At 51.2% G+C, this 26,950-nt stretch overlaps 1 protein-coding gene across 1 annotated transcript; it reads right to left on the bottom strand.

Annotated features, from left to right (window-relative positions):
• On the bottom strand, positions 1 to 26,950 carry LOC133359408 (tripartite motif-containing protein 14-like). The gene is made up of 6 exons (XM_061577822.1): positions 25,804 to 26,950; positions 25,160 to 25,255; positions 2,584 to 2,817; positions 2,441 to 2,463; positions 2,068 to 2,171; positions 1 to 820 (listed from the first exon to the last, which is right to left on the bottom strand). The coding sequence occupies exons 1-6, from the start codon at positions 26,110 to 26,112 to the stop codon at positions 258 to 260; spliced, it is 1,329 nt and encodes a 442-aa protein (XP_061433806.1). The 5' UTR covers positions 26,113 to 26,950; the 3' UTR covers positions 1 to 257.

Here is a 26,950-nt window from a genome sequence, read left to right as displayed (position 1 = left end):
CCTACGTGACTTTACCGAAAACACCTAAGAATATGATTCCTTGCAGTCACGAAAGCTTCAAGTCTAGAAGTACCTATTTTATCACCCCCCTAGAAAGGATGTGAGGATTTTTTACGCTCAGCCCCCATTCTAATGGAGAGCCGCGCACTCATAACCACCAACTAGTAACAGGCGTAACACTGCACGTAACGGTGACGACAGTGGCGAGTGCCGTGCATTCTGGTGTCTGCTCTCTACGATGTTCACGTTCACCTCTCTCAGGAAGCACCACTCAGATCCACAATCCTCACCGAGTCACCAACGTTACCGTACAACAACCCATCCACGTACAGCCCAGGATATAGGGGCTGAGCGAAGGTTTGGTGAAAAGAGTGCAAGAGCACCATGGAGTTGGCGCTGTAAAAAGACAGGAGCCCCACGTCCCAGTCCAGATGAACCCCGACTCTCCGTAGAGGCTCTGGCACCGACAGTGAGGTCTCTACCCCGCCATGCAGCACTGAGAAGCTGTTGCCATATTTCTGTAGACACCAGGAGACGTCACTCCCTCCCAGGCGGCACTCAGCACCACGCCCTCTCCGTGGGATCGTCGCATACGCGACTCCAATCCTACACAACCACCCCGAATTCCCCACGTCCACCTCCCAATAGTGCTGACCCGACGAGAAGCTCTCAGAGCACAGGGCTTGGTCCCAGTAATTAAACCGGTGTGGGTGATGGAGGCGACCCTGGGGGACATCGTTCAGCGTCACCGTCCTGAGATCTGAGGAAATCTGGAGGAGGTCGTAGGCTGAGTTTGTGTCCAGAGTCGGTGAGCATCCATCTGTGGTGACAACAGCAACGACGCTCGCACCGTGGTTACAGCAACGTGTGCGCAGTGGCAGTCCAAGCATTACAGGTAGCGTGTACACACACACACTGCGTGTTGTGTTATCATTCATGTTATTGTAGTGATACTACAATACATAATACATTGACGCGTAACAAACGCACAATGATTATAATGTGTATGACATGATACCAGTATGTGTATACAAATACTAACGAATACTAGTATATGTACACAAATACTCACGAATACTAGTAGGCATACACAGATACTAACGAATGCTCGTACATATTTACAAACACTAACACTCGTATGTGTTCACAAATACTAACAAATACTAGAATATGTATACAAATACTAAAGCATATTAGTGCGTGTATATACATACTAATGGATACTAGTATGTGTACACAAAAACTAACGAATACTAATATGTATACACAATACTAAGGAATGCTAGTATGTGTACTAATAATACTAATCTCACCATGAATGTGTGGGCAGTAGTATTGCACATTCGTGATGATGTCTACACCAGGATGTTAATGTCACTATTGTAGCGTTTCTTTATAAACACGACCCGTGTACAATAGTCTCCACAGCCTCGCACAGTCACATCCACGCCCTGACATTTTCTCACTCCACTGATGGATGAGGGCCTCCACACACCGTGCGGGTCATGGGGGTTATTTGACTGTTGTCAGTGGGCTTTGGTAAAGGTGGGGATCATATATGTAGAAGCATATAGGTACAGTACAATAATGGTGTATGCTGCACTGCCCTCTGCTGGTGTGATGTGTAAACATTTGCTATGTGCCGTGCCGGCCTTCATAAGTGCTTGCTACTCGCTCACACCACTTGCCCCAACAGTCTGTTGAGGCTCTAGGGGGATATTTGTCTGTCCATCTGTATATCGTATTTGGACTGCCTGTCTTCAGAGGTGAGGTCGTGGGTACGTTCCCAATCCTGACGCCTGCTGTATATTTGGAGTTTTCGTCTCTCTCTCTTCGTGGTCGCGTGGATTTTCCCCCAGGTCCTTCAGATTTCTCCTCCACATTTAGATATAACATAATGCGTTCAGAGTATTTTGCTGCTACTATACATGTCTAAGCTTATTCTGAAAAAGTAACTAATAGTTCAGTGGGCCTTATCTGTTGCAACAAAAAAGTTGATGAAGGTGGGGAGCACAGAAGTGCAGTGCAACATAGCAGTACACACGGGTGCAAGACTGAGGAACTCACAGACGAGAGGCAGGAATCTGTTAACGACTCTTTCAAGGGAGCTGATCGTGGTGGCGTCCAGTGAAGTTGGAGGTGGAGGTGCGGATTCCGTTGGGATCTCTCTCCTAGGACAACCACCAACAGCATCACACACATCCTCGTTTATCCACATAATCGGAACACTCAGCATCCATAGCACAGACAGTCCATGTCTGACACACAGTACATGACTCACACACAGCCAGCGACTCACACACAGCCAGCGACTCACACACAGGCAGCGTCTGACACACAGCCAGTGTCTCACACACAGCCAGTGTCTCACACACAGCCCATGTCACACACACACAGCCCCGTGTTAAGGGTTTAACCGTGAGATGTCAATGATCTATACCTGCACATCGTCTCCAGGTGTCCCTGTGGAAGAGAGGGAAGAGATCACGGGTGAAGTCTCTACCTTTGGACCACGAGTCCCTCTGCTACTGCCCGCTCTGTTATTCTGAACACCCGCGCCATCTCCACAGAGGCGCTTCCCACCTGCAGGAAGGTGAGCGAGTCCTTCTCAAGCTGCAGAGTGCCCAGGCGAGTGGCCGCTGCCTGGAGCTCGGCGATCTCCCCCTTGTGACGAGCGATGTTCTCTTCGATCCGGGACAGCAGCTCGCGCTCCTTCACGCCCACACGACGTAGAGCCTCCCTCTCGTCCTCGTCCAGAGCCTTCCTTAGGCGGGCGAACTTGCTTGTGATGCAACCCCTGATTCCAGCCACCGATTTCTGCAGAGACACATAGCTCCCTGAGCCACTCCATATGTGAGTGTGGTTGCCGTGGTGGCTAGGAGATGTTATCTCCCTCACTTGGTATACAGGAGGTCGTGGGATTGATCCTGACCCTGACGCCTGTATATTTGGAGTTCGTGTGTTTACTCTGTTATTCGTGTGGATTTCTCTCTGGGTCCGCCGGGTCTTCCCTCCACCTTTAGAATCAACGAGAGTATTTGGCTGCTATCAATTTCCACTTGAGCCATTTCGTTGAGCTATCGTTTCTGAAAGAGAGGTCGCTTCTAAAAAACGGCTATATGGCTCAGTGGTAAAATAAATAAAAAAAGTTTAATCTCTGGGTCTTTATCTATATGTATCCCTATGCATTTATGTGGATCTCTAGGTATTTATATGGGTCTCTGTATCTCTATGTGTCGCGATATGCCTCCATGTATCCATATTGGTCTCTGTCTCACTATTGGTCTTGTATCAATATGGGTCTTTATTATCTATATGGGTCTCTCTGAGTCTCTATCGTTCTGGTACTATACATGTCCACGTGATGATGGTATCAGCCACTTGGTTGAGATATCATTTGCCAGGTCGCTTCTGAAAAAGAGCTAACAGGTCAGGAGGCCTTACCTGGTAAAAACATAAAATAATAGTCCCTCGTCGTGAATCATGCCCCAGTTACGAGAGGCCCATGGGGCTGAGGGCAAGAGGGGTGCCCATAGAGAGTGCTGGATCGTGGATGTTGAGAGTCGGGCACTTGGAGTCTGGTGGGGGCCCCTCGTGGGTCCGACGATATGTGGCTAGATGTTAACTACCTCGTCTGGTATGCAGGAGGACGTGGTTCGATCTCGTCCCTGACGATACCTGTTGAATATTTGGAGTTTGAATTTCTCGGTCTCTGTCTCTCCCCGTGGTCGTGTGTATTTTTCTCCGGGTCCTCCGGATTTTGCCTCCACATTTAGAATCAACATCATGCATTCAGAGTATTTGGCTGCAATACATTTCCACATCATGATAAGCCACTTTGTTGAGCTGCTATGATGTCTGATAGACAGGTCGCTTCTGAAAAAACACGCTCCTTCGGAGTGGGCAGGTAGGAACTTGGTTGGACAGCGCGGCGTTCGGGGGTGGGGGGCAGTTGGATGAGTGAGCATGTTGACCCTTCCCCCCCACCCTCCCCCGACATCATCAACCAATCGCGGCTTAGCTTGGTGTTCAGTGAAAAGGTGCATGGGTGGGCGGAATTCCGGATATGCATGACAGAGAGACACATAATCCCTGGTGGACAGTCTGGAACGTGTTGTTCCTACCTGTATAACACTCTAGATAACTAAGACTCACACACATACACTCACTATCACACTCTGAGACACACACACACTCACTCTCAGATACACACACACACACTCACATCTCACACTCTCAGACTCACACACACATACACTCACTCTCAGACTCACACACACACTCACTCTCACACTTTCAGACTCTCTCACACACACACTCACTCTCACACTCTCAGACTCACACACACTCACTCTTACACTCTCAGACTCACACACACATACACTCACTCTGACACTCTCAGACTCACACACAAATACACTCACTCTCAGACTTACACACACACTCACTCTCACACTCTCAGAGTCACACACGCATACACTCAACCTCACACTCTCACACTCTCAGACTCTCACACACACACTCACTCTCACACTCTCAGACTCACACACACTCACACTCTCAGACTCACACACATACACTCACTCTCAGACTCAGACACACCCTCTCACACTCTCAGACTCACACACACACTGACTATCACACTCTCAGACTCACACACACACTCAATGTCACACTCTCAGACGCACACACACATTCACTCTCACACTCTCAGACTCACACACACATGCACTCACTCTCAGACTCACGCACACACACTCACTCACTCGCACACTCTCAGACTCACACACACACTCACTCTCACACTCACACACACACACTGACTCTCAGACTCACACACACACACACTCACTTTCAGACTCCCACACACACTCACGCTCACACACACACACACACACTTTCAGACTCACACACACACTCTCATAGTCTCAGACTCGCACACACACACTCTCTCAGACTCTTAGACTCGCACACACACACACTCACTCTCACACTCTCAGACTCACACACACACTCACTCTCAGACTCGCACACACACATACTCACTCTCACACACACACTCAAACTTTCAGACTCACACACACACTCTCAGACTCACACACACATACACTCCCTCTCACACTCTCAGACTCACACACACACTGACTATCACACTCTCAGACTCAAACACACACTCAATGTCACACTCTCAGACGCACACACACATTCACTCTCACACTCTCAGACTCACACACACATGCACTCACTCTCAGACTCACGCACACACACTCACTCTCACACTTTCAGACTCACACACACACTCACTCTCACACACTCACACTCTCACACTCACACACACTCACACTCTCAGACTCACACACACACACACTCACTCTCAGACTCACACACACACACACTCACTCGCACACTCTCAGACTCACACACACACTCACTCTCACACACACACACTCACTCTCACACTCTCAGACTCACACACACACACTCACTTTCAGACTCGCACACACACTCACGCTCACACACACACACACACTTTCAGACTCACACACACACTCTCATAGTCTCAGACTCGCACACACACACACTCTCAGACTCTTAGACTCGCACACACACACACTCACTCTCACACTCTCAGACTCACACACACACTCACTCTCACACTCTCAGACTCGCACACACACATACTCACTCTCACACACACACTCACACTGTCAGACTCACACACACACTCTCAGACTCACACACACATGCACTCACTCTCAGACTCACGCACACACACTCACGCTCACACTTTTAGACTCACACACACACACTCACTCTCACACACTCACACTCTCAGACTCACACAGACTCACACTCTCAGACTCACACATACTCACTCTCACACTCTCAGACTCACAAACACACACTCACTCTCACACTCTCAGACTCACACACACACACACTCACTCTCAGACTCGCACACACACATTCACGCTCACACACACACTCTCAGACTCACACACATATACACGCACTCTCAGCCTCAAACACACACCCTCACACTCTCAGACTCGCACACACACTGACTATCACACTCTCAGACTAACACACACACACTCAATGTCACACTCTCAGACTCACACACACACACTCACCCTCACACTCTCAGACTCACACACACATGTACTCACTCTCAGACTCACGCACACACACTCACTCTCACACTTTTAGACTCACACACACACTCACTCTCACACTCTCAGAATCACACACACACTCACTCTCTAAGACACACACTCACTCTCACACTCTCAGACTCACACACACACACTCTCAGACTCTTAGACTCACACACACACAAACTCTCAGACTCTCAGACTCACACACTCACTCTCACACTCTCAGACTCGCGCACATACACTCACTCTCACACTCTCAGACTCTCACACACATACACTCACTCTCACACTCTCAGACTCACACACACACTCACTCTCACACTCTCAGACTCGCACACACACACACTCACTCTCAGACTCACACACTCACCCTCACACTCTCAGACTCACACACACACACTCTCACTCTCATACTCACACACACACTCACGCTTACACTCTCAGACTCACAGGACACACTAACGCTCACACTCTCAGACTCACACACACACACTCACCCTCACACTCTCAGACTCACACACGCACTCACACTCTCAGACTCACACACACACTCACTCTCACACTCTCAGACTCACACACATACACTCACTCTCACACTCTCAGACTCACCCACACACACGCTCACACTCTCAGACTCACACACACACTCTCAGACTCACACACACATACACTCACACACACACTCTTAGATTCACACACACATACACTCACTCTCACACTCTCTGACTCACACACACTCTCACACTCTCAGACTCTCAGACTCACACACACACACTCTCAGACTCACACACACATACACACCCTCACAATCTCAGACTCACACACACACACTCACTCTCACACTCTCAGACTCACATACACACACACTCACTCTCACACTCTTAGACTCCCACACACATACACTCACACTCACACTCTTAGACTCACACACACATACACTTACTCTCACACTCTCATACTCACACACACACTCACCCTCACACTCTCAGAGTCACACACACTCACTCATTCTCACACTCTTAGACTCACACACACATACACTCACTCTCACACTCTTAGACTCACACACACATACACTCACTCTCACACTCTCAGACTGATAAACACACTCACCCTCACACTCTCAGACGCACACACACACACTCACTCTCACACTCTTAGACTCACACACACATACACTCACTCTCACACTCTTAGACTCACACACACATACACTCACTCTCACACTCTCAGACTCACACACACACTCACCCTCACACTCTCAGACTCACACACACACACTCACTCTCACACTCTTAGACTCACACACACATACACTCACTCTCACACTCTTAGACTCACACAAACATACACTCACTCTCACACTCTCAGACTCATACACACACTCACCCTCACACTCTCAGACTCACACACACACACTCACTCTCACACTCTTAGACTCACACAGACATACACTCACTCTCACACTCTTAGACTCACACACACATACACTCACCCTCACACTCTCAGACTCACACACACTCTCACTCTCATACTCACACACACACTCACACTCTCAGACTCACACACACACACTCACCCTCACACTCTCAGACTCACACACGCACTCACACTCTCAGACTCACACACACACACTCACTCTCACACTCTCAGACTCACACACATACACTCACTCTCACACTCTCAGACTCACACACACACACGCTCACACTCTGAGACTCACACACACACTCTCAGACTCACACACACATACACTCACACACACACTCTCAGACTCACACACACATACACTCACTCTCACACTCTCTGACTCACACACACACACACTCTCACACTCTCAGACTCTCAGACTCACACACACACACTCTCAGACTCACACACACATACACTCACACACACACTCTCAGACTCACACACACATACACTCACTCTCACACTCTCAAACTCACACACACACACACACTCTCACACTCTCAAACTCACACACACATACACTCACTCTCACACACATACACTCACTCTCTCACTCTCATACTCACACACACACTCACCCTCACACTCTCAGACTCACACACACACTCACTCTCACACTTTCAGACTCACATACACACACACTCACTCTCACACTCTTAGACTCACACACACAGACACTCACACTTACACTCTTAGACTCACACACACATACACTTACTCTCACACTCTCATACTCACACACACACTCACCCTCACACACTCACTCTCAGACTCACACACACAATCACGCTCACACTCTCAGACTCGCACACACACACACTCACTCTCACACACACTCACACTATCAGACTCACACACACCCTCTCAGACTCACACACACACTCTCAGATTCACACACACATACACTCACGCTCACACTCTCAGACTCACACACACACACTCACACTCTCAGACTCACACACACACACTCACTATAATATTCTCAGACACACAAACACACTCATGCTCACACTCTCACTCACACACACACACACTCACTCTCACACTCTCAGACTCACACACACTCACTCTCACACTCTCAGACACACACACATACACTCACACTCACACTCTCACACACACATACACTCACTCTCACACTCTCAGACTCTCACACACACACTCACTAACACACTCTCAGACTCACACACACACTCACTCTCACACTCTCAGACTCACACACACACACTCACTCTCTCAGACTCACACACACACTCACACTCTCAGACTCACACACATATACACGCACTCTCAGCCTCAAACACACACCCTCACACTCTCAGACTCGCACACACACTGACTATCACACTCTCAGACTCACACACACACACTCAATGTCACACTTTCAGACTCACACACACACACACACACTCACCCTCACACTCTCAGACTCACACACACACTCACTCTCACACTCTCAGAATCACACACACACACTCACTCTCTCAGACACACACTCACTCTCACACTCTCAGACTCACACACACACACACTCTCAGACTCTCAGACTCACACACTCACTCTCACACTCTCAGACTCGCACACATACACTCACTCTCACACTCTCAGACTCTCACACACATACACTCACTCTCACACTCTCAGACTCGCACACACACACGCTCACTCTCAGACTCACACACTCACCCTCACACTCTCAGACTCACACACACACACACTCTCACTCTCATACTCACACACTCACGCTTACACTCTCAGACTCACACACACACACTCACGCTCACACTCTCAGACTCACACACACACACACTCACTCTCACACTCTCAGACTCACACACATACACTCACTCTCACACTCTCAGACTCACACACACACACGCTCACACTCTCAGACTCACACACACACACGCTCACACTCTCATACTCACACACACACTCTCAGACTCACACACACATACACTCACACACACACTCTCAGACTCACACACACATACACTCACTCTCACACTCTCTGACTCACACACACTCTCACACTCTCAGACTCTCAGACTCACACACACACACTCTCAGACTCACACACACATACACTCACCCTAACACTCTCAGACTCACACACACACTCTCACACTCTCATACTCACACACACACTCACCCTCAAACTCTCAGACTCACACACACACACTCACTCTCACACTCTTAGACTCACACACACATACACTCACTCTCACACTCTTAGACTCACACACACATACACTCACTCTCAGACTCATACACACACTCACCCTCACACTCTCAGACTCACACACACACACTCACTCGCACACTCTTAGACTCACACACACATACACTCACTCTCACACTCTTAGACTCACACACACATACACTCACTCTCAGACTCACACACACACTCACCCTCACACTCTCAGACTCACACACACACACTCACTCTCACACTCTTAGACTCACACACACATACACTCACTCTCACACTCTTAGACTCACACACACATACACTCACTCTCACACTCTTAGACTCACACACACATACACTCACTCTCACACTCTTAGACTCACACACACATACACTCACACTCTCAGACTCACACACACACTCACCCTCACACTCTCAGACTCACACACACACACTCTCACACTCTTAGACACACACATACACTCACTCTCACACTCTTAAACTCACACACACATACACTCACTCTCACACTCTCAGACTCACACACACACTCACCCTCACACTCTCAGACTCTCACACACACTCTCTCTCACACTCTCAGACTTACACACACACTCACTCTCACACTCTCAGACTCGCACACACATACACTCACTCTCACACACACACACTCACTCTCACACTTTCAGACTCACACACACATACTCGCACACTCTCAGACTCACACACACACTCACTCTCACACTCACACACACACACTGACTCTCAGACTCACACACACACACACTCACTTTCAGACTCCCACACACACTCACGCTCACACACACACACACACACTTTCAGACTCACACACACACTCTCATAGTCTCAGACTCGCACACACACACTCTCTCAGACTCTTAGACTCGCACACACACACACTCACTCTCACACTCTCAGACTCACACACACACTCACTCTCAGACTCGCACACACACATACTCACTCTCACACACACACTCACACTTTCAGACTCACACACACACTCTCAGACTCACACACACATACACTCCCTCTCACACTCTCAGACTCACACACACACTGACTATCACACTCTCAGACTCAAACACACACTCAATGTCACACTCTCAGACGCACACACACATTCACTCTCACACTCTCAGACTCACACACACATGCACTCACTCTCAGACTCACGCACACACACTCACTCTCACACTTTCAGACTCACACACACACTCACTCTCACACACTCACACTCTCACACTCACACACACTCACACTCTCAGACTCACACACACACACACTCACTCTCAGACTCACACACACACTCACTCGCACACTCTCAGACTCACACACACACTCACTCTCACACACACACACTCACTCTCACACTCTCAGACTCACACACACACACTCACTTTCAGACTCGCACACACACTCACGCTCACACACACACACACACTTTCAGACTCACACACACACTCTCATAGTCTCAGACTCGCACACACACACACTCTCAGACTCTTAGACTCGCACACACACACACTCACTCTCACACTCTCAGACTCACACACACACTCACTCTCACACTCTCAGACTCGCACACACACATACTCACTCTCACACACACACTCACACTATCAGACTCACACACACACTCTCAGACTCACACACACATGCACTCACTCTCAGACTCACGCACACACACTCACGCTCACACTTTTAGACTCACACACACACACTCACTCTCACACACTCACACTCTCAGACTCACACAGACTCACACTCTCAGACTCACACATACTCACTCTCACACTCTCAGACTCACAAACACACACTCACTCTCACACTCTCAGACTCACACACACACACACTCACTCTCAGACTCGCACACACACATTCACGCTCACACACACACTCTCAGACTCACACACATATACACGCACTCTCAGCCTCAAACACACACCCTCACACTCTCAGACTCGCACACACACTGACTATCACACTCTCAGACTAACACACACACACTCAATGTGACACTCTCAGACTCACACACACACACTCACCCTCACACTCTCAGACTCACACACACATGTACTCACTCTCAGACTCACGCACACACACTCACTCTCACACTTTTAGACTCACACACACACTCACTCTCACACTCTCAGAATCACACACACACTCACTCTCTCAGACACACACTCACTCTCACACTCTCAGACTCACACACACACACTCTCACACTCTCAGACTCTTAGACTCACACACACACAAACTCTCAGACTCTCAGACTCACACACTCACTCTCACACTCTCAGACTCGCGCACATACACTCACTCTCACACTCTCAGACTCTCACACACATACACTCACTCTCACACTCTCAGACTCACACACACACTCACTCTCACACTCTCAGACTCGCACACACACACACTCACTCTCAGACTCACACACTCACCCTCACACTCTCAGACTCACACACACACACTCTCACTCTCATACTCACACACACACTCACGCTTACACTCTCAGACTCACAGGACACACTAACGCTCACACTCTCACACTCACACACACACACTCACCCTCACACTCTCAGACTCACACACGCACTCACACTCTCAGACTCACACACACACTCACTCTCACACTCTCAGACTCACACACATACACTCACTCTCACACTCTCAGACTCACCCACACACACGCTCACACTCTCAGACTCACACACACACTCTCAGACTCACACACACATACACTCACACACACACTCTTAGATTCACACACACATACACTCACTATCACACTCTCTGACTCACACACACTCTCACACTCTCAGATTCTCAGACTCACACACACACACTCTCAGACTCACACACACATACACACCCTCACAATCTCAGACTCACACACACACACTCACTCTCACACTCTCAGACTCACATACACATACACTCACTCTCACACTCTTAGACTCCCACACACATACACTCACTCTCTCACTCTCATACTCACACACACACTCACCCTAACACTCTCAGACTCACACACACGCTCACACTCTCAGACTCACACACACACACACACTCACTCTCACACTCTCAGACTCACATACACACACACTCACTCTCACACTCTTAGACTCCCACACACATACACTCACACTCACACTCTTAGACTCACACACACATACACTTACTCTCACACTCTCAGACTCACACACACTCACTCATTCTCACACTCTTAGACTCACACACACATACACTCACTCTCACACTCTTAGACTCACACACACATACACTCACTCTCACACTCTCAGACTGATAAACACACTCACCCTCACACTCTCAGACGCACACACACACACTCACTCTCACACTCTTAGACTCACACACACATACACTCACTCTCACACTCTTAGACTCACACACACATACACTCACTCTCACACTCTCAGACTCACACACACACTCACCCTCACACTCTCAGACTCACACACACACACTCACTCTCACACTCTTAGACTCACACACACATACACTCACTCTCACACTCTTAGACTCACACAAACATACACTCACTCTCACACTCTCAGACTCATACACACACTCACCCTCACACTCTCAGACTCACACACACACACTCACTTTCACACTCTTAGACTCACACAGACATACACTCACTCTCACACTCTTAGACTCACACACACATACACTCACCCTCACACTCTCAGACTCACACACACTCTCACTCTCATACTCACACACACACTCACACTCTCAGACTCACACACACTCACCCTCACACTCTCAGACTCACACACGCACTCACACTCTCAGACTCACACACACACACTCACTCTCACACTCTCAGACTCACACACATACACTCACCCTCACACTCTCAGACTCACACACACACACGCTCACACTCTGAGACTCACACACACACTCTCAGACTCACACACACATACACTCACACACACACTCTCAGACTCACACACACATACACTCACTCTCACACTCTCTGACTCACACACACACACACTCTCACACTCTCAGACTCTCAGACTCACACACACACACTCTCAGACTCACACACACATACACTCACACACACACTCTCAGACTCACACACACATACACTCACTCTCACACTCTCAAACTCACACACACACACACACACTCTCACACTCTCAAACTCACACACACATACACTCACTCTCACACACATACACTCACTCTCTGACTCTCATACTCACACACACACTCACCCTCACACTCTCAGACTCACACACACACTCACTCTCACACTTTCAGACTCACATACACACACACTCACTCTCACACTCTTAGACTCACACACACATACACTCACACTTACACTCTTAGACTCACACACACATACACTCACTCTCACACTCTCAGACTGATAAACACACTCACCCTCACACTCTCAGACGCACACACACACACTCACTCTCACACTCTTAGACTCACACACACATACACTCACTCTCACACTCTTAGACTCACACACACATACACTCACTCTCACACTCTCAGACTCACACACACACTCACCCTCACACTCTCAGACTCACACACACACACTCACTCTCACACTCTTAGACTCACACACACATACACTCACTCTCACACTCTTAGACTCACACAAACATACACTCACTCTCACACTCTCAGACTCATACACACACTCACCCTCACACTCTCAGACTCACACACACACACTCACTTTCACACTCTTAGACTCACACAGACATACACTCACTCTCACACTCTTAGACTCACACACACATACACTCACCCTCACACTCTCAGACTCACACACACTCTCACTCTCATACTCACACACACACTCACACTCTCAGACTCACACACACTCACCCTCACACTCTCAGACTCACACACGCACTCACACTCTCAGACTCACACACACACACTCACTCTCACACTCTCAGACTCACACACATACACTCACCCTCACACTCTCAGACTCACACACACACACGCTCACACTCTGAGACTCACACACACACTCTCAGACTCACACACACATACACTCACACACACACTCTCAGACTCACACACACATACACTCACTCTCACACTCTCTGACTCACACACACACACACTCTCACACTCTCAGACTCTCAGACTCACACACACACACACTCTCAGACTCACACACACATACACTCACACACACACTCTCAGACTCACACACACATACACTCACTCTCACACTCTCAAACTCACACACACACACACACACTCTCACACTCTCAAACTCACACACACATACACTCACTCTCACACACATACACTCACTCTCTGACTCTCATACTCACACACACACTCACCCTCACACTCTCAGACTCACACACACACTCACTCTCACACTTTCAGACTCACATACACACACACTCACTCTCACACTCTTAGACTCACACACACATACACTCACACTTACACTCTTAGACTCACACACACATACACTTACTCTCACACTCTCATACTCACACACACACTCACCCTCACACACTCACTCTCAGACTCACACACACAATCACGCTCACACTCTCAGACTCGCACACACACACACTCACTCTCACACACACTCACACTATCAGACTCACACACACCCTCTCAGACTCACACACACACTCTCAGATTCACACACACATACACTCACGCTCACACTCTCAGACTCACACACACACACTCACACTCTCAGACTCACACACACACACTCACTATAATATTCTCAGACACACAAACACACCCATGCTCACACTCTCACTCACACACACACACACTCACTCTCACACTCTCAGACTCACACACACTCACTCTCACACTCTCAGACACACACACATACACTCACACTCACACTCTCAGACTCACACACACATACACTCACTCTCACACTCTCAGACTCTCACACACACACTCACTAACACACTCTCAGACTCACACACACACTCACTCTCAAACTCTCAGACTCACACACACACACTCACTCTCTCAGACTCACACACACACTCACACTCTCAGACTCACACACATATACACGCACTCTCAGCCTCAAACACACACCCTCACACTCTCAGACTCGCACACACACTGACTATCACACTCTCAGACTCACACACACACACTCAATGTCACACTCTCAGACTCACACACACACTCACCCTCACACTCTCAGACTCACACACACATGTGAAGTGTTGTTGAAGACGCGTGGACAACGGGGTAAGGCACACGTATTTATTTACACAAAGGGCTTACAGTACTAGAGGGATGTATCGGCCCCCTCACCCGTACAACTGGGAATTCACCCCTAGCTAGCCTTCCTAGCTGAGTCCTCCGCTAACGGGCTAGGGGAGGCTGTCTGGCCCGACACTGGTTAGTCGGGCTACGGTACCCGGAATCCCAGAGGTCTGACTCTGGTTCCGGGACCACGCCACTGGCTCCAGCCTGCACTGCCCTTACAAGGGCGGCGTCCCAGGGGGAGTCCAGGGCCTATCTGGCTGGTCTTCTCTCTTCTCTTAACTACTCTAAGACTGAGCCCCGAGCTCTCTGGCTCAACCCTTTTTATACCCCGTTAGAGGATCGAAACCCCCCTCACGCCGTCCAGTACGGACGTCGTTGCGGGCACCACCCCGTGTGCTCACGGAGACCCCGCCCACTGTGTCTGTTTTCCATTAGCCCCTATGTAAACAGCCCTACACAAACAGACCCTCTGTAACAGCCCTACATCACCCCCCCCTGTACAGCTCGCAGCCGTCCCGGCTGCAACAACTTTCAATAAAGGTTATTCAACCCCTGGATCCCCGCGTGTGCCTTAAAAAAAAACGTTTTTAACGCTAACTTGAAGGAACCAACAGTAACAACAACAACAACGACAATGACAACAACAAAACCCTCAACCCTGAAAGGGAACAATCCGACGCACCCCCCCCCGAATAAATACGGATACCGTAAGAACGAGCTATATACAATATGTAGCGAAGCCACAATGCACACCAATGGGCAGGGGACACCCCCCCCCCCACACAACACACAATGAACACAACATATATACAAATCTTGCGGTTCCTCAACAGTCTGCGCATTTTCGCGCGTGTCCTTGCGGTTTCACAACAGTTTGCGCATTTTTGCGCGTGTCCTTGCGGCGGGCCCCTCACACGGGGGAACCCCGGGTGGCGGACCGTCAGGTGGCAATCGTCCGTCCGGGAGCGGGGCCTCCTCTGATGCCTCGTGACTGTTGGTATCCCCAGAAGGGGTGGTCGGGCGTGAGCCCGTCAGTCTCGATGCACCTGGAGGTGGCACGGCCGGCAAGGCATTAGGTGAGCGCGGTGGGGACGGACCTAGTGAGTCGGTCGACCCCCCACACGTCTGGCCACGCATGTGTGAAGTGGGTTTGTGTGCCGCGACGAAAGGTTTCAACCGAGAGGGGTGCACGAACCATCGCCGCTTCCCCCAACGAATGCGCACGCACTGTGGTCGCAGGACCTCGACCACTTCCACAGGCCCCCGCCACGGTCGCGCCAGCTTTGGGGAGGTAGCCAGGGGTACTTGGGGACAGTGCAACCATGCCCTGTCCCCCGGTTTCCACTGTATGACATGCGCTCGACCCAACCTGAGGCGCTCGTTCGCCTTTTGACGGAGGTCCGAGTTTAACCTCGCAGCATCCCGTGCCTCTGTTAACTTAGCCAAATTAAATTTGACGTGGTCAGCCAATTTTGTTTTACCTTGCTGGTCGGGGATCTGCAGCTGGGCGCGAACAGGCGGGTCGGGTTCGCGACCGTACATAAGGTAAAAGGGGGAAAACCCCGTAGCCGCATGGGGTGCCATCCGATATGCCGCCAAGACCCCCTGAATATGCAGGTCCCAATCAGTCTGGGAATCTGAGACCTGCTGTGCCATCATTGACGAAATGGTGCGATGCAGGCGCTCGACCATTCCGTCAGTCTGTGGGTGATACGGGGAGGTCCGAATTTTCTTTGTGCCTAAGAGGTCACAGACTTGTTTAAGTAATTTGCTGGAAAAATTTTTACCCTGGTCGGTCAGCAGCCGTTCCGGGGCACCTTTGTCCAGGACGTATCCCTGAACAAAGGCGTCCACGATGGCTGCTGCCGACTGGTTGGCAAGGGGCCAGGCCATGGGCCAGCGCGTAAAATACTCGACACCTGTCAGCAAATACTTATTGCCCCTGGGGGTGGCGGGAAATGGGCCCAAGATGTCCAGCGCGACCAGCTCATTTATCCTGGACACCTTGATCGATTGTAAAGGCGGGTTAGACTCCCGCGCCGGCGGTTTCCGCTGCGCACACCGCGGGCATGAACTCAGAAGATCCCCCACATCCTTTGTCATACCAGGCCAAAAAAAATCTAGCTGTATTAGTGCGAGGGTCTTTAGAGTCCCCAGGTGTAACAGGCGCTCATGCGCGGCCCACACCACTTTGCCTCGCAACTCCGAAGGGACGACCAGCCGATGTCGCTGTGATTTTGCGTCCCAGTGCATGAGCAGACCCTGTACCATTTCCCATGCACCCGAATCACCTTTCACCCGGCCAGCACCCCCGACGCGACGACGCCACCCGAGGAGGGAGGTGTCCTCCATTTGGAGGCGCCCCCACTCAGTGACGGGCAACCCCAACAGGGAATCCCTTCCCTGTTGTTCGATAGAATTATCAGCCAGTGGCTCGTCATCGTCGGTGGCTGCCAGGATCGGGACCGATGCGTCCCCTGAAGGTCTGCAACGTCCCGACCCCAGGAGGCATGCACATTCCGAGGCGGTTGGCATGCGTGACAGAGCGTCCGCGTTGGTATGGCGAACGCCCTTACGGTAAGTGGTCTCAAAATCAAAATCCTGGAGAACCTCCAACCATCGAGACAACTGTCCCGATGGTTGTTGAACTCGCAGGGCATACTGTAGTGCCGCATGATCTGTGCGGACGGTGAAATGCCGACCGTACAGATATGGGCGGTATTGTTGGATGAAAAAAACAATTGCCAACAGTTCTCTACGGGTAACACAATATCTCTGCTCCGCAGGAGACAACACCCGACTACCGTATGCGACCACCCGTTCAACGCCATCAACCACCTGGGAAAGCACACCCCCAATACCCGTGTTGCTCGCATCGGTGTCGAGCAAAAAGGGTTTCGAAAAATCAGGGTAGATCAAGGGAGGGGCTTTCACCAGGGCGTCCCGAAGGGAGCGGAACGCAGCCTCCTCCTGTTGACCCCAGTGGAAACGAACCCCTTTAGATGTTAGAGCGTGCAGGGGTTTTGCAATTGTTGCAAAATCAGCAACAAACCGTCGATAATACGACGCGAACCCAATAAAACTCCTGACCTCTCCCACTGTAGTGGGAGTCGGCCAGGAGCTGACACACTGCGTTTTGGCGGGATCGGTAGCAATACCCGAGCGTCCCACGATGTGCCCCAAATAACGCACCGAATCACGCAACAAATGGCATTTTTGGGGCTTAAATTTCAAATTAGCAGCCCGCATCTTTAGGAAAACTGCCCGCAACCTCTGGAGATGGTCATCAAAAGTTTTACTAAAGACGATAACGTCATCCAAATAAATGAGGCACGACTCCCATTGCAGTCCAGCCAAAACCAATTCCATCAAACGCTGGAAAGTTGCCGGCGCTGAGTGCAAGCCCATCGGCAACCTGTTGAATTGAAACAAGCCGTGCGGTGTACGAAAAGCAGTTTTAGGCTTAGACTCATCATCCAGAGGAAGCTGCCAGAATCCCGAAAGTAAATCGAGTGTGGAAAAGAATCGCGCTCCCGCCAAAGCGTCAAGCGATTCATCCATCCGAGGGAGCGGGTATGCGTCGGCAACCGAAATTTTATTAAGACGCCGGAAGTCAACGCAAAACCGCAACGAACCGTCCTGCTTTTTAACCAGGACGATCGGCGCTCCCCAAGGGCTGGTGGAAGGAGAAATGATGTCCGCGGCTAACATGTCATCAACAGCCGATTTGACATGTTCCTTTTCGGCGGGACTCAACCGAAACGGATTTTGGCGAATTGGCGCGCTGTCACCCGTGTCAATATGGTGACGCAGCAAGTGAGTGCAGCCCAAATCATATTTATCTCGACTAAAAACGTCGGAAAATTCTCGCAATAGCGTTTTAAGTTGTTGACGCTCTGAATCGGACAGGTCCGTCGATCCCGCACAAAGCGCCTCGAGCCACCCTTCATCGCTGTCCGAACGCGGTCGCGACGCAGGGACAGTGTTGACGGAATTTACGGCGGGCTCCTCACACGGCACCGGCGTTGCGTGAGCAAGCACGGTCCCCTGTGGGAGCACCACCGTCTGCGAGCCCACGTTTAGGACCGCGATGAAGGGTTCACTATCCCCTCTCACTATGGTCTGGGCCGGTAGTAAATCAGGCCCACTAACCCCGGCCCTAGACGGTCCCAACAGTACCCCTTGCGCCCCGGCACCCTTAACGAGGGGCCGCCGAAGCTTCAAGGGCACCAACATTTGCGTTCCCGGAGGAACGCGTACCGTTCTCTCCACGAACGCCGGCACCGTCGCGAACGCCGTCCGAGTCGCAACTGGTGATGGCAGGAACGCCATGCGTCTGCCCGATGGAAGCTCTATGCACCCCTGGTCGATCAAAATTACAATCGGCATTTTGGCCAGGAAGTCCGTCCCCAGCAGGCACGGAACCGCCAGCGAGGACGAAACAAAAATCGGCCCAGACAATTTAATTTCCCCAATACAAATTTGGGCACGAATTTGTCCGATGATGCCAAGTGAGCCCCCGTTAGCCGCATAGAATGGTACGTTAACAGGCATCAAAGGACGGCCCCGGACAGGGAGAATATTGTAAATTAATTCCGAAATAATAGTCGCCGATGCCCCCGTATCGACCAGGATGCGCACTTCCACCCCGTCGATATATCCTACAACGGCCGACGACCCCGACGATGCGGCAACCACACGATCGGCCAGCACGGACCACTGGCCGGGTTCGATATGGGTACCCGGAGTGGTGCGTGATGGTGCGATGGTGCGTGATACCGGCCCCCCTCTCGTCGCAGTGTTTGAGTGCGTGACGGGTGTGTGTGTGGGCCAAACGTGTGGGGTGCCGCGACTCGCCGGTTTTTGACGGTGGAGCTTGGGATGAGGCCCGTCGTCCCGGTGAGGTGTCGTCCCGCGCTGACGAGGAGAGCGGCACCCCGAGGCGACGTGGCCCCGGACGCCGCAGTTATAACACCGCGGGAGCGATGTCGGAGGTGACGAGTGGTCGGAACGGCCTGACCCGTCCTGGCCCGGCCGTGCACTCGTCGCCTGTTGCCGTCGGTGGTCGACGGCGTAGAGTTCCTCCGTCGGAAGGGTGGCTGCAGCCACCGCACGCCCCGCCGATGCCCTGCTGGCTTTGCGTCGAAGCGACAGGAGGTTTGCGTGGAGGAGCCGCGCCGCCTGGAGCGATGTTATTTCCGCGTCCTCCTGTGCGACGACAGCGATGTCTAGATCGTCGGCCAGGAGGAGTATCTTCTCCGTTACCATAGCGTCGATGCCGTCGTCATCCATCCGGGGGAAGGCCGACTTGGCCATCGCCAGGAGGCTCGTTCGGTACGCTAGGGGCGACTCCTTCTCTCCCCGCTTGCGGTCGTAGAACTCTTGTCTGCATTCCGCCGACGGTCCGTAGACCCCTCCCAGCAGCTGCAGCGCCATCGGTAACGTGGAGCGCCTTTCCTTGGGTGCCGATGTTAGGGCGGCAAGCGCGTCGCCGTCCAGGAGCGCCGGCAGGGCGCTGAGAGCTTCTTCGTCCGTCCATTTAGCCATCTCCTGGTGGGCGAGGAAGCGTCTTTGAAAGCCGCTCCAGTCGCCCTCTGCGCCCACGAATTCTTTAAGCGGGGGCAGCCTTTGGTGTAGCGCAGCGGCTGCCGTGGAGTCCCGTGGACTGCTGCCTCCCCGACTCGGCTGCGTCTCGGCGCGAATGGCAGATGGCATCGCCTGTCGCAGCTTTGATGACGCGCCCTCCTCCGTCGTTGATGCAGCAGCCCCAGCGCGGCCGATGTCGGACCCCAGGTTGAGGTTGGCCACGCCCCTAGCGGTCGCTGCGTCGATGGCGGGAATTTCAAAATTTAAATCTTCAGAAATGGCGGGAAGACGCTCCCCACGCCGGTTCCTCTCGCCCCGCGGTGGACCACCAGCCGCCAGCCGTGTGATGTCCCCCAGCGCAGCGGCAGCGGCGTAGAGCAGTTCCGCCAGCCTCTCATGAGCCAGCCTCAGGTCGTCTCCCCGCTGCTCCTCTTCATGGCGATGCTCCGGTAAGCCCGCATCCGGCCCCGGCTGCACGTCGTCTAGTAGAGCCATCTCGGGCTCGGCAATTTCGGCGGCGTCCTCCGCCCGCTGTTCCCTGGCTCGAGCTGTTTGGCGCGTGTCCATGTTCTTGGTACTTCTGACGCCAGATGAAGTGTTGTTGAAGACGCGTGGACAACGGGGTAAGGCACACGTATTTATTTACACAAAGGGCTTACAGTACTAGAGGGATGTATCGGCCCCCTCACCCGTACAACTGGGAATTCACCCCTAGCTAGCCTTCCTAGCTGAGTCCTCCGCTAACGGGCTAGGGGAGGCTGTCTGGCCCGACACTGGTTAGTCGGGCTACGGTACCCGGAATCCCAGAGGTCTGACTCTGGTTCCGGGACCACGCCACTGGCTCCAGCCTGCACTGCCCTTACAAGGGCGGCGTCCCAGGGGGAGTCCAGGGCCTATCTGGCTGGTCTTCTCTCTTCTCTTAACTACTCTAAGACTGAGCCCCGAGCTCTCTGGCTCAACCCTTTTTATACCCCGTTAGAGGATCGAAACCCCCCTCACGCCGTCCAGTACGGACGTCGTTGCGGGCACCACCCCGTGTGCTCACGGAGACCCCGCCCACTGTGTCTGTTTTCCATTAGCCCCTATGTAAACAGCCCTACACAAACAGACCCTCTGTAACAGCCCTACACATGTACTCACTCTCAGACTCACGCACACACACTCACTCTCACACTTTTAGACTCACACACACACTCACTCTCACACTCTCAGAATCACACACACACACTCACTCTCTCAGACACACACTCACTCTCACACTCTCAGACTCACACACACACACACTCTCAGACTCTCAGACTCACACACTCACTCTCACACTCTCAGACTCGCACACATACACTCACTCTCACACTCTCAGACTCTCAAACACATACACTCACTCTCACACTCTCAGACTCGCACACACACACGCTCACTCTCAGACTCACACACTCACCCTCACACTCTCAGACTCACACACACACACTCTCACTCTCATACTCACACACTCACGCTTACACTCTCAGACTCACACACACACACTCACGCTCACACTCTCAGACTCACACACACACACACACTCACTCTCACACTCTCAGACTCACACACATACACTCACTCTCACACTCTCAGACTCACACACACACACGCTCACACTCTCAGACTCACACACACACACGCTCACACTCTCACACTCACACACACACTCTCAGACTCACACACACATACACTCACACACACACTCTCAGACTCACACACACATACACTCACTCTCACACTCTCTGACTCACACACACACTCACACTCTCACACTCTCAGACTCACACACACACACTCTCAGACTCACACACACATACACTCACCCTAACACTCTCAGACTCACACACACACTCTCACACTCTCATACTCACACACACACTCACCCTCAAACTCTCAGACTCACACACACACACTCACTCTCACACTCTTAGACTCACACACACATACACTCACTCTCAGACTCATACACACACTCACCCTCACACTCTCAGACTCACACACACACACTCACTCGCACACTCTTAGACTCACACACACATACACTCACTCTCACACTCTTAGACTCACACACACATACACTCACTCTCAGACTCACACACACACTCACCCTCACACTCTCAGACTCACACACACACACTCACTCTCACACTCTTAGACTCACACACACATACACTCACTCTCACACTCTTAGACTCACACACACATACACTCACTCTCACACTCTTAGACTCACACACACATACACTCACTCTCACACTCTTAGACTCACACACACATACACTCACACTCTCAGACTCACACACACACTCACCCTCACACTCTCAGACTCACACACACACACTCTCACACTCTTAGACACACACATACACTCACTCTCACACTCTTAGACTCACACACACATACACTCACTCTCACACTCTCAGACTCACACACACACTCACCCTCACACTCTCAGACTCTCACACACACTCTCTCTCACACTCTCAGACTTACACACACACTCACTCTCACACTCTCAGACTCGCACACACATACACTCACTCTCACACACACACACTCACTCTCACACTTTCAGACTCACACACACATACTCTCACACTGTCAGACTCACACACACACTCAGCGCGGCGTTCAGGGGGGGGGGGCAGTTGGATGAGTGGGCGTGTTTACCTTCCCCCCACCCTCCCCGACATCCTCAACCCCCTTAACTATTGGCCCCTCCCCCTTGCTTAGGCACCTCCCCTTTCCCCCCTCCCTCAGGCCCCTCTGCTGACCCCCCCTCTTTTAGGCCCCTCCCCTGACCACCCCCCCCATATCCTTAGGCCCCTCCCCTGGCCCCCCTTCCCTTAGGCCCCTCTCCGTACCCGGCAGTAGGTCTCCACCAATCAAAGAGGTGTTTGTATTATATATTTATTTATGCTCGACAGTCAGACAGACAGATAAAAAATCCCTGGTGGGCAGTGTGGAACATTGTTCCTACCTTTATAACGACACAGCTCAGTAGGGCCTTACCAGGTAAAAAAAAAAATTATAGCTTAAATTTACTCCTGGGATGCGGTTAGGGATGGCGCGCGGTGCAGCTATGCGGTGTTCGTGCCTCTGCGTTTGTGCCGGTGCACGACCTCCCATGCAGCAGAACAGCTGCACTACAGTTCTACCCCGAGAATCCGTGCACTCTCTATGTGTTTTTTTTTGCCACAGGAGTAGAACTCGCAGTGCCGAGTTATCTGACGTCAAGACAGGCTTACTGATGCGGTTATCGAATGCGGTGAACATAGTTAACTTTGAGTTTGAAAGTGAATGCTATAGTTACGAGGCTTCAAAGTGATTGCGCTGCAAGAAATTCGCTTGAATTAATTATGACCTCCACGACTTCCGCACTGGGTGGAGGTCACGGAGCCACACCCAGACATGGTACCTTCGCCTTCCTGTGAGCGGTATACATCCGCTTCAAGTACTTTTCCGTCTCATTTATCTTCTCCTCCACTGCTCGTGTCTCCTCTCCTACGTACATCTGTAATCAGAGACGAGACGTCACCACAGGGAGACTCCAGTCCCCTGAGCCACCCTTCACACCGCCCTACCCTCCACACCGATCCCTCCACAGTGTAGGCCCTCATCTCCATGCTGCCCCTGCATGGTGATTGAGACGGGGGGGGGGGATGGGGAGTGGAAAAACGGATACCTCGTTACAGCAGCAGCCGGTGGGAACCGTACTGGCTTAGTGTCTGCACCGACTTGGACCCAAGAGCCCATGTGCCCACAGCTGTCTAGTCTAGAAGATAAATCTAATAGAATTGTCAGGTGGCTGTGATATCGGTTCCCAATCTCTGTCCACATTAATCTTTTATATGGCAATTATATTTAGTGAGAGCCTAACATACAATAAAGTCTGAGTTTGTTTCCTGAAACGCCAACCAAGAGTGTAGCTACATATGCAAATAGACAGAGATTCATACGAGAGAGCATGAACACACCATTGTTTTTTCCTTCAGATGTTGTGCAGCCTAGTGACAAAAAATGGTCCGATCATGTTGCGGTGTCTCACTTTGAGGGCCTCACCTTCCGTTTCTCGTGCTCGTCCTTCAGTGTGGTGACATCATGTCCTTTGTGTTCACCTGCGATGTTGCAAGATGAGCAGACCAAGCTGCTGTCTACTGTGCAGTAGAATTTCAACTCCTCACTGTGCTCAGGGCATATTCGCTCGTCCAAGCTTCCAGTGGGATCCACAACGGCGTGGTCTTTCAATCTTGAATTATCCAAGTGAGGCTTGAAATGGGAAAAACAGTAGGACATCTCACATCTCAGGCAGGTCTTCATTGCAGGAGTCTGGCCGTCACTGCAGATGTCACACACGACGGTCATGGCCATTTTGTCTCCAACTCTGAGCTGCTCCGCCAGGTTGGTGAGTGCCACGTTCTTCCTCAGCTGGGGTCATGCAGAGAAGGCCACTCGGTACTGCGGACAGCTGCTCGCCGTTTCCCAGGCTGCCTCCAGGCACCGGAGGCAGAACGAGTGCAGCTCAGCATTTAGGGGCAGACGAACGTGCCCCGGCAGATGGAGCAGCACAAATCACCGTCCACACTCTCACTGGGAGTCGCGCTGGCCATGAATCATGACTTCACTTGGATTGTTCGCTGTGTGGTTCAGAGAGACGTTGGACCAGGACCTCCCTTTATAGCGACGGTGAAGAAGGAAGTTAAAACCTTAAGCTATTTTAATTGTCGTCATTTACATCACGAGACACTGCCTGGAATTTGAACTCCTGGCCTTGGTGCACAAACACCAGCCTCAAGATTTACACGGATACCGTACCCATCTCCATAGATCTAAATCAGAGCTTTGTTGTCCATATACATCAGAGAGAAGACTCAATTTTGATGTTTCTGATATGAGGTGAGTAAAGAGAGATAAACTCATTCTTCCACAGCATAGGGCATGCTGTCTGTACCGTTAGCACTAAACTCCTAATCCAGCAGAGACCCGAGTTCGATTCCCACTCACGGCTACCACCAACACCAGCAGTTACCTGAACCAGTCCTGGGCCTCATCCCCAAGGTCAACTCATTGCTTGTGTTGCGATCAAAATTTCGTAGTTTTTTGTTATTTTTGTTATTTTCTTTGAACCTATCTATGTGACTTTACCGAAAGACCCAAGAATACGTACGTGTACTATTGATATGTATAGGTAAGTTGCTCCAGAAGTTGT

This window comes from Lethenteron reissneri, chromosome 65, assembly GCF_015708825.2.
Source record: "Lethenteron reissneri isolate LAM-NWPU_2019-01 chromosome 65, ASM1570882v1, whole genome shotgun sequence".
In the NCBI taxonomy this organism is placed as follows: domain Eukaryota; kingdom Metazoa; phylum Chordata; class Hyperoartia; order Petromyzontiformes; family Petromyzontidae; genus Lethenteron; species Lethenteron reissneri.
Note: the sequence above shows the minus strand (reverse complement) of the source record. Positions and strands in the feature narration are given on the sequence as shown.

Excerpts from the sequence above, each read along its gene's own strand:
- LOC133359408 (XM_061577822.1), bottom strand. The coding sequence starts at position 26,112 with ATGGCCATGACCGTCGTGTGTGACATCTGCAGTGACGGCCAGACTCCT. Across the intron at positions 2,464-2,583 it reads ACTCGCTCACCTTCCTGCAG|GGACACCTGGAGACGATGTG; the intron begins GTGGGAAGCGCC and ends TCTCTTCCACAG. Across the intron at positions 821-2,067 it reads CAGATTCCTGCCTCTCGTCT|ATGGATGCTCACCGACTCTG; the intron begins GTGAGTTCCTCA and ends TTGTCACCACAG.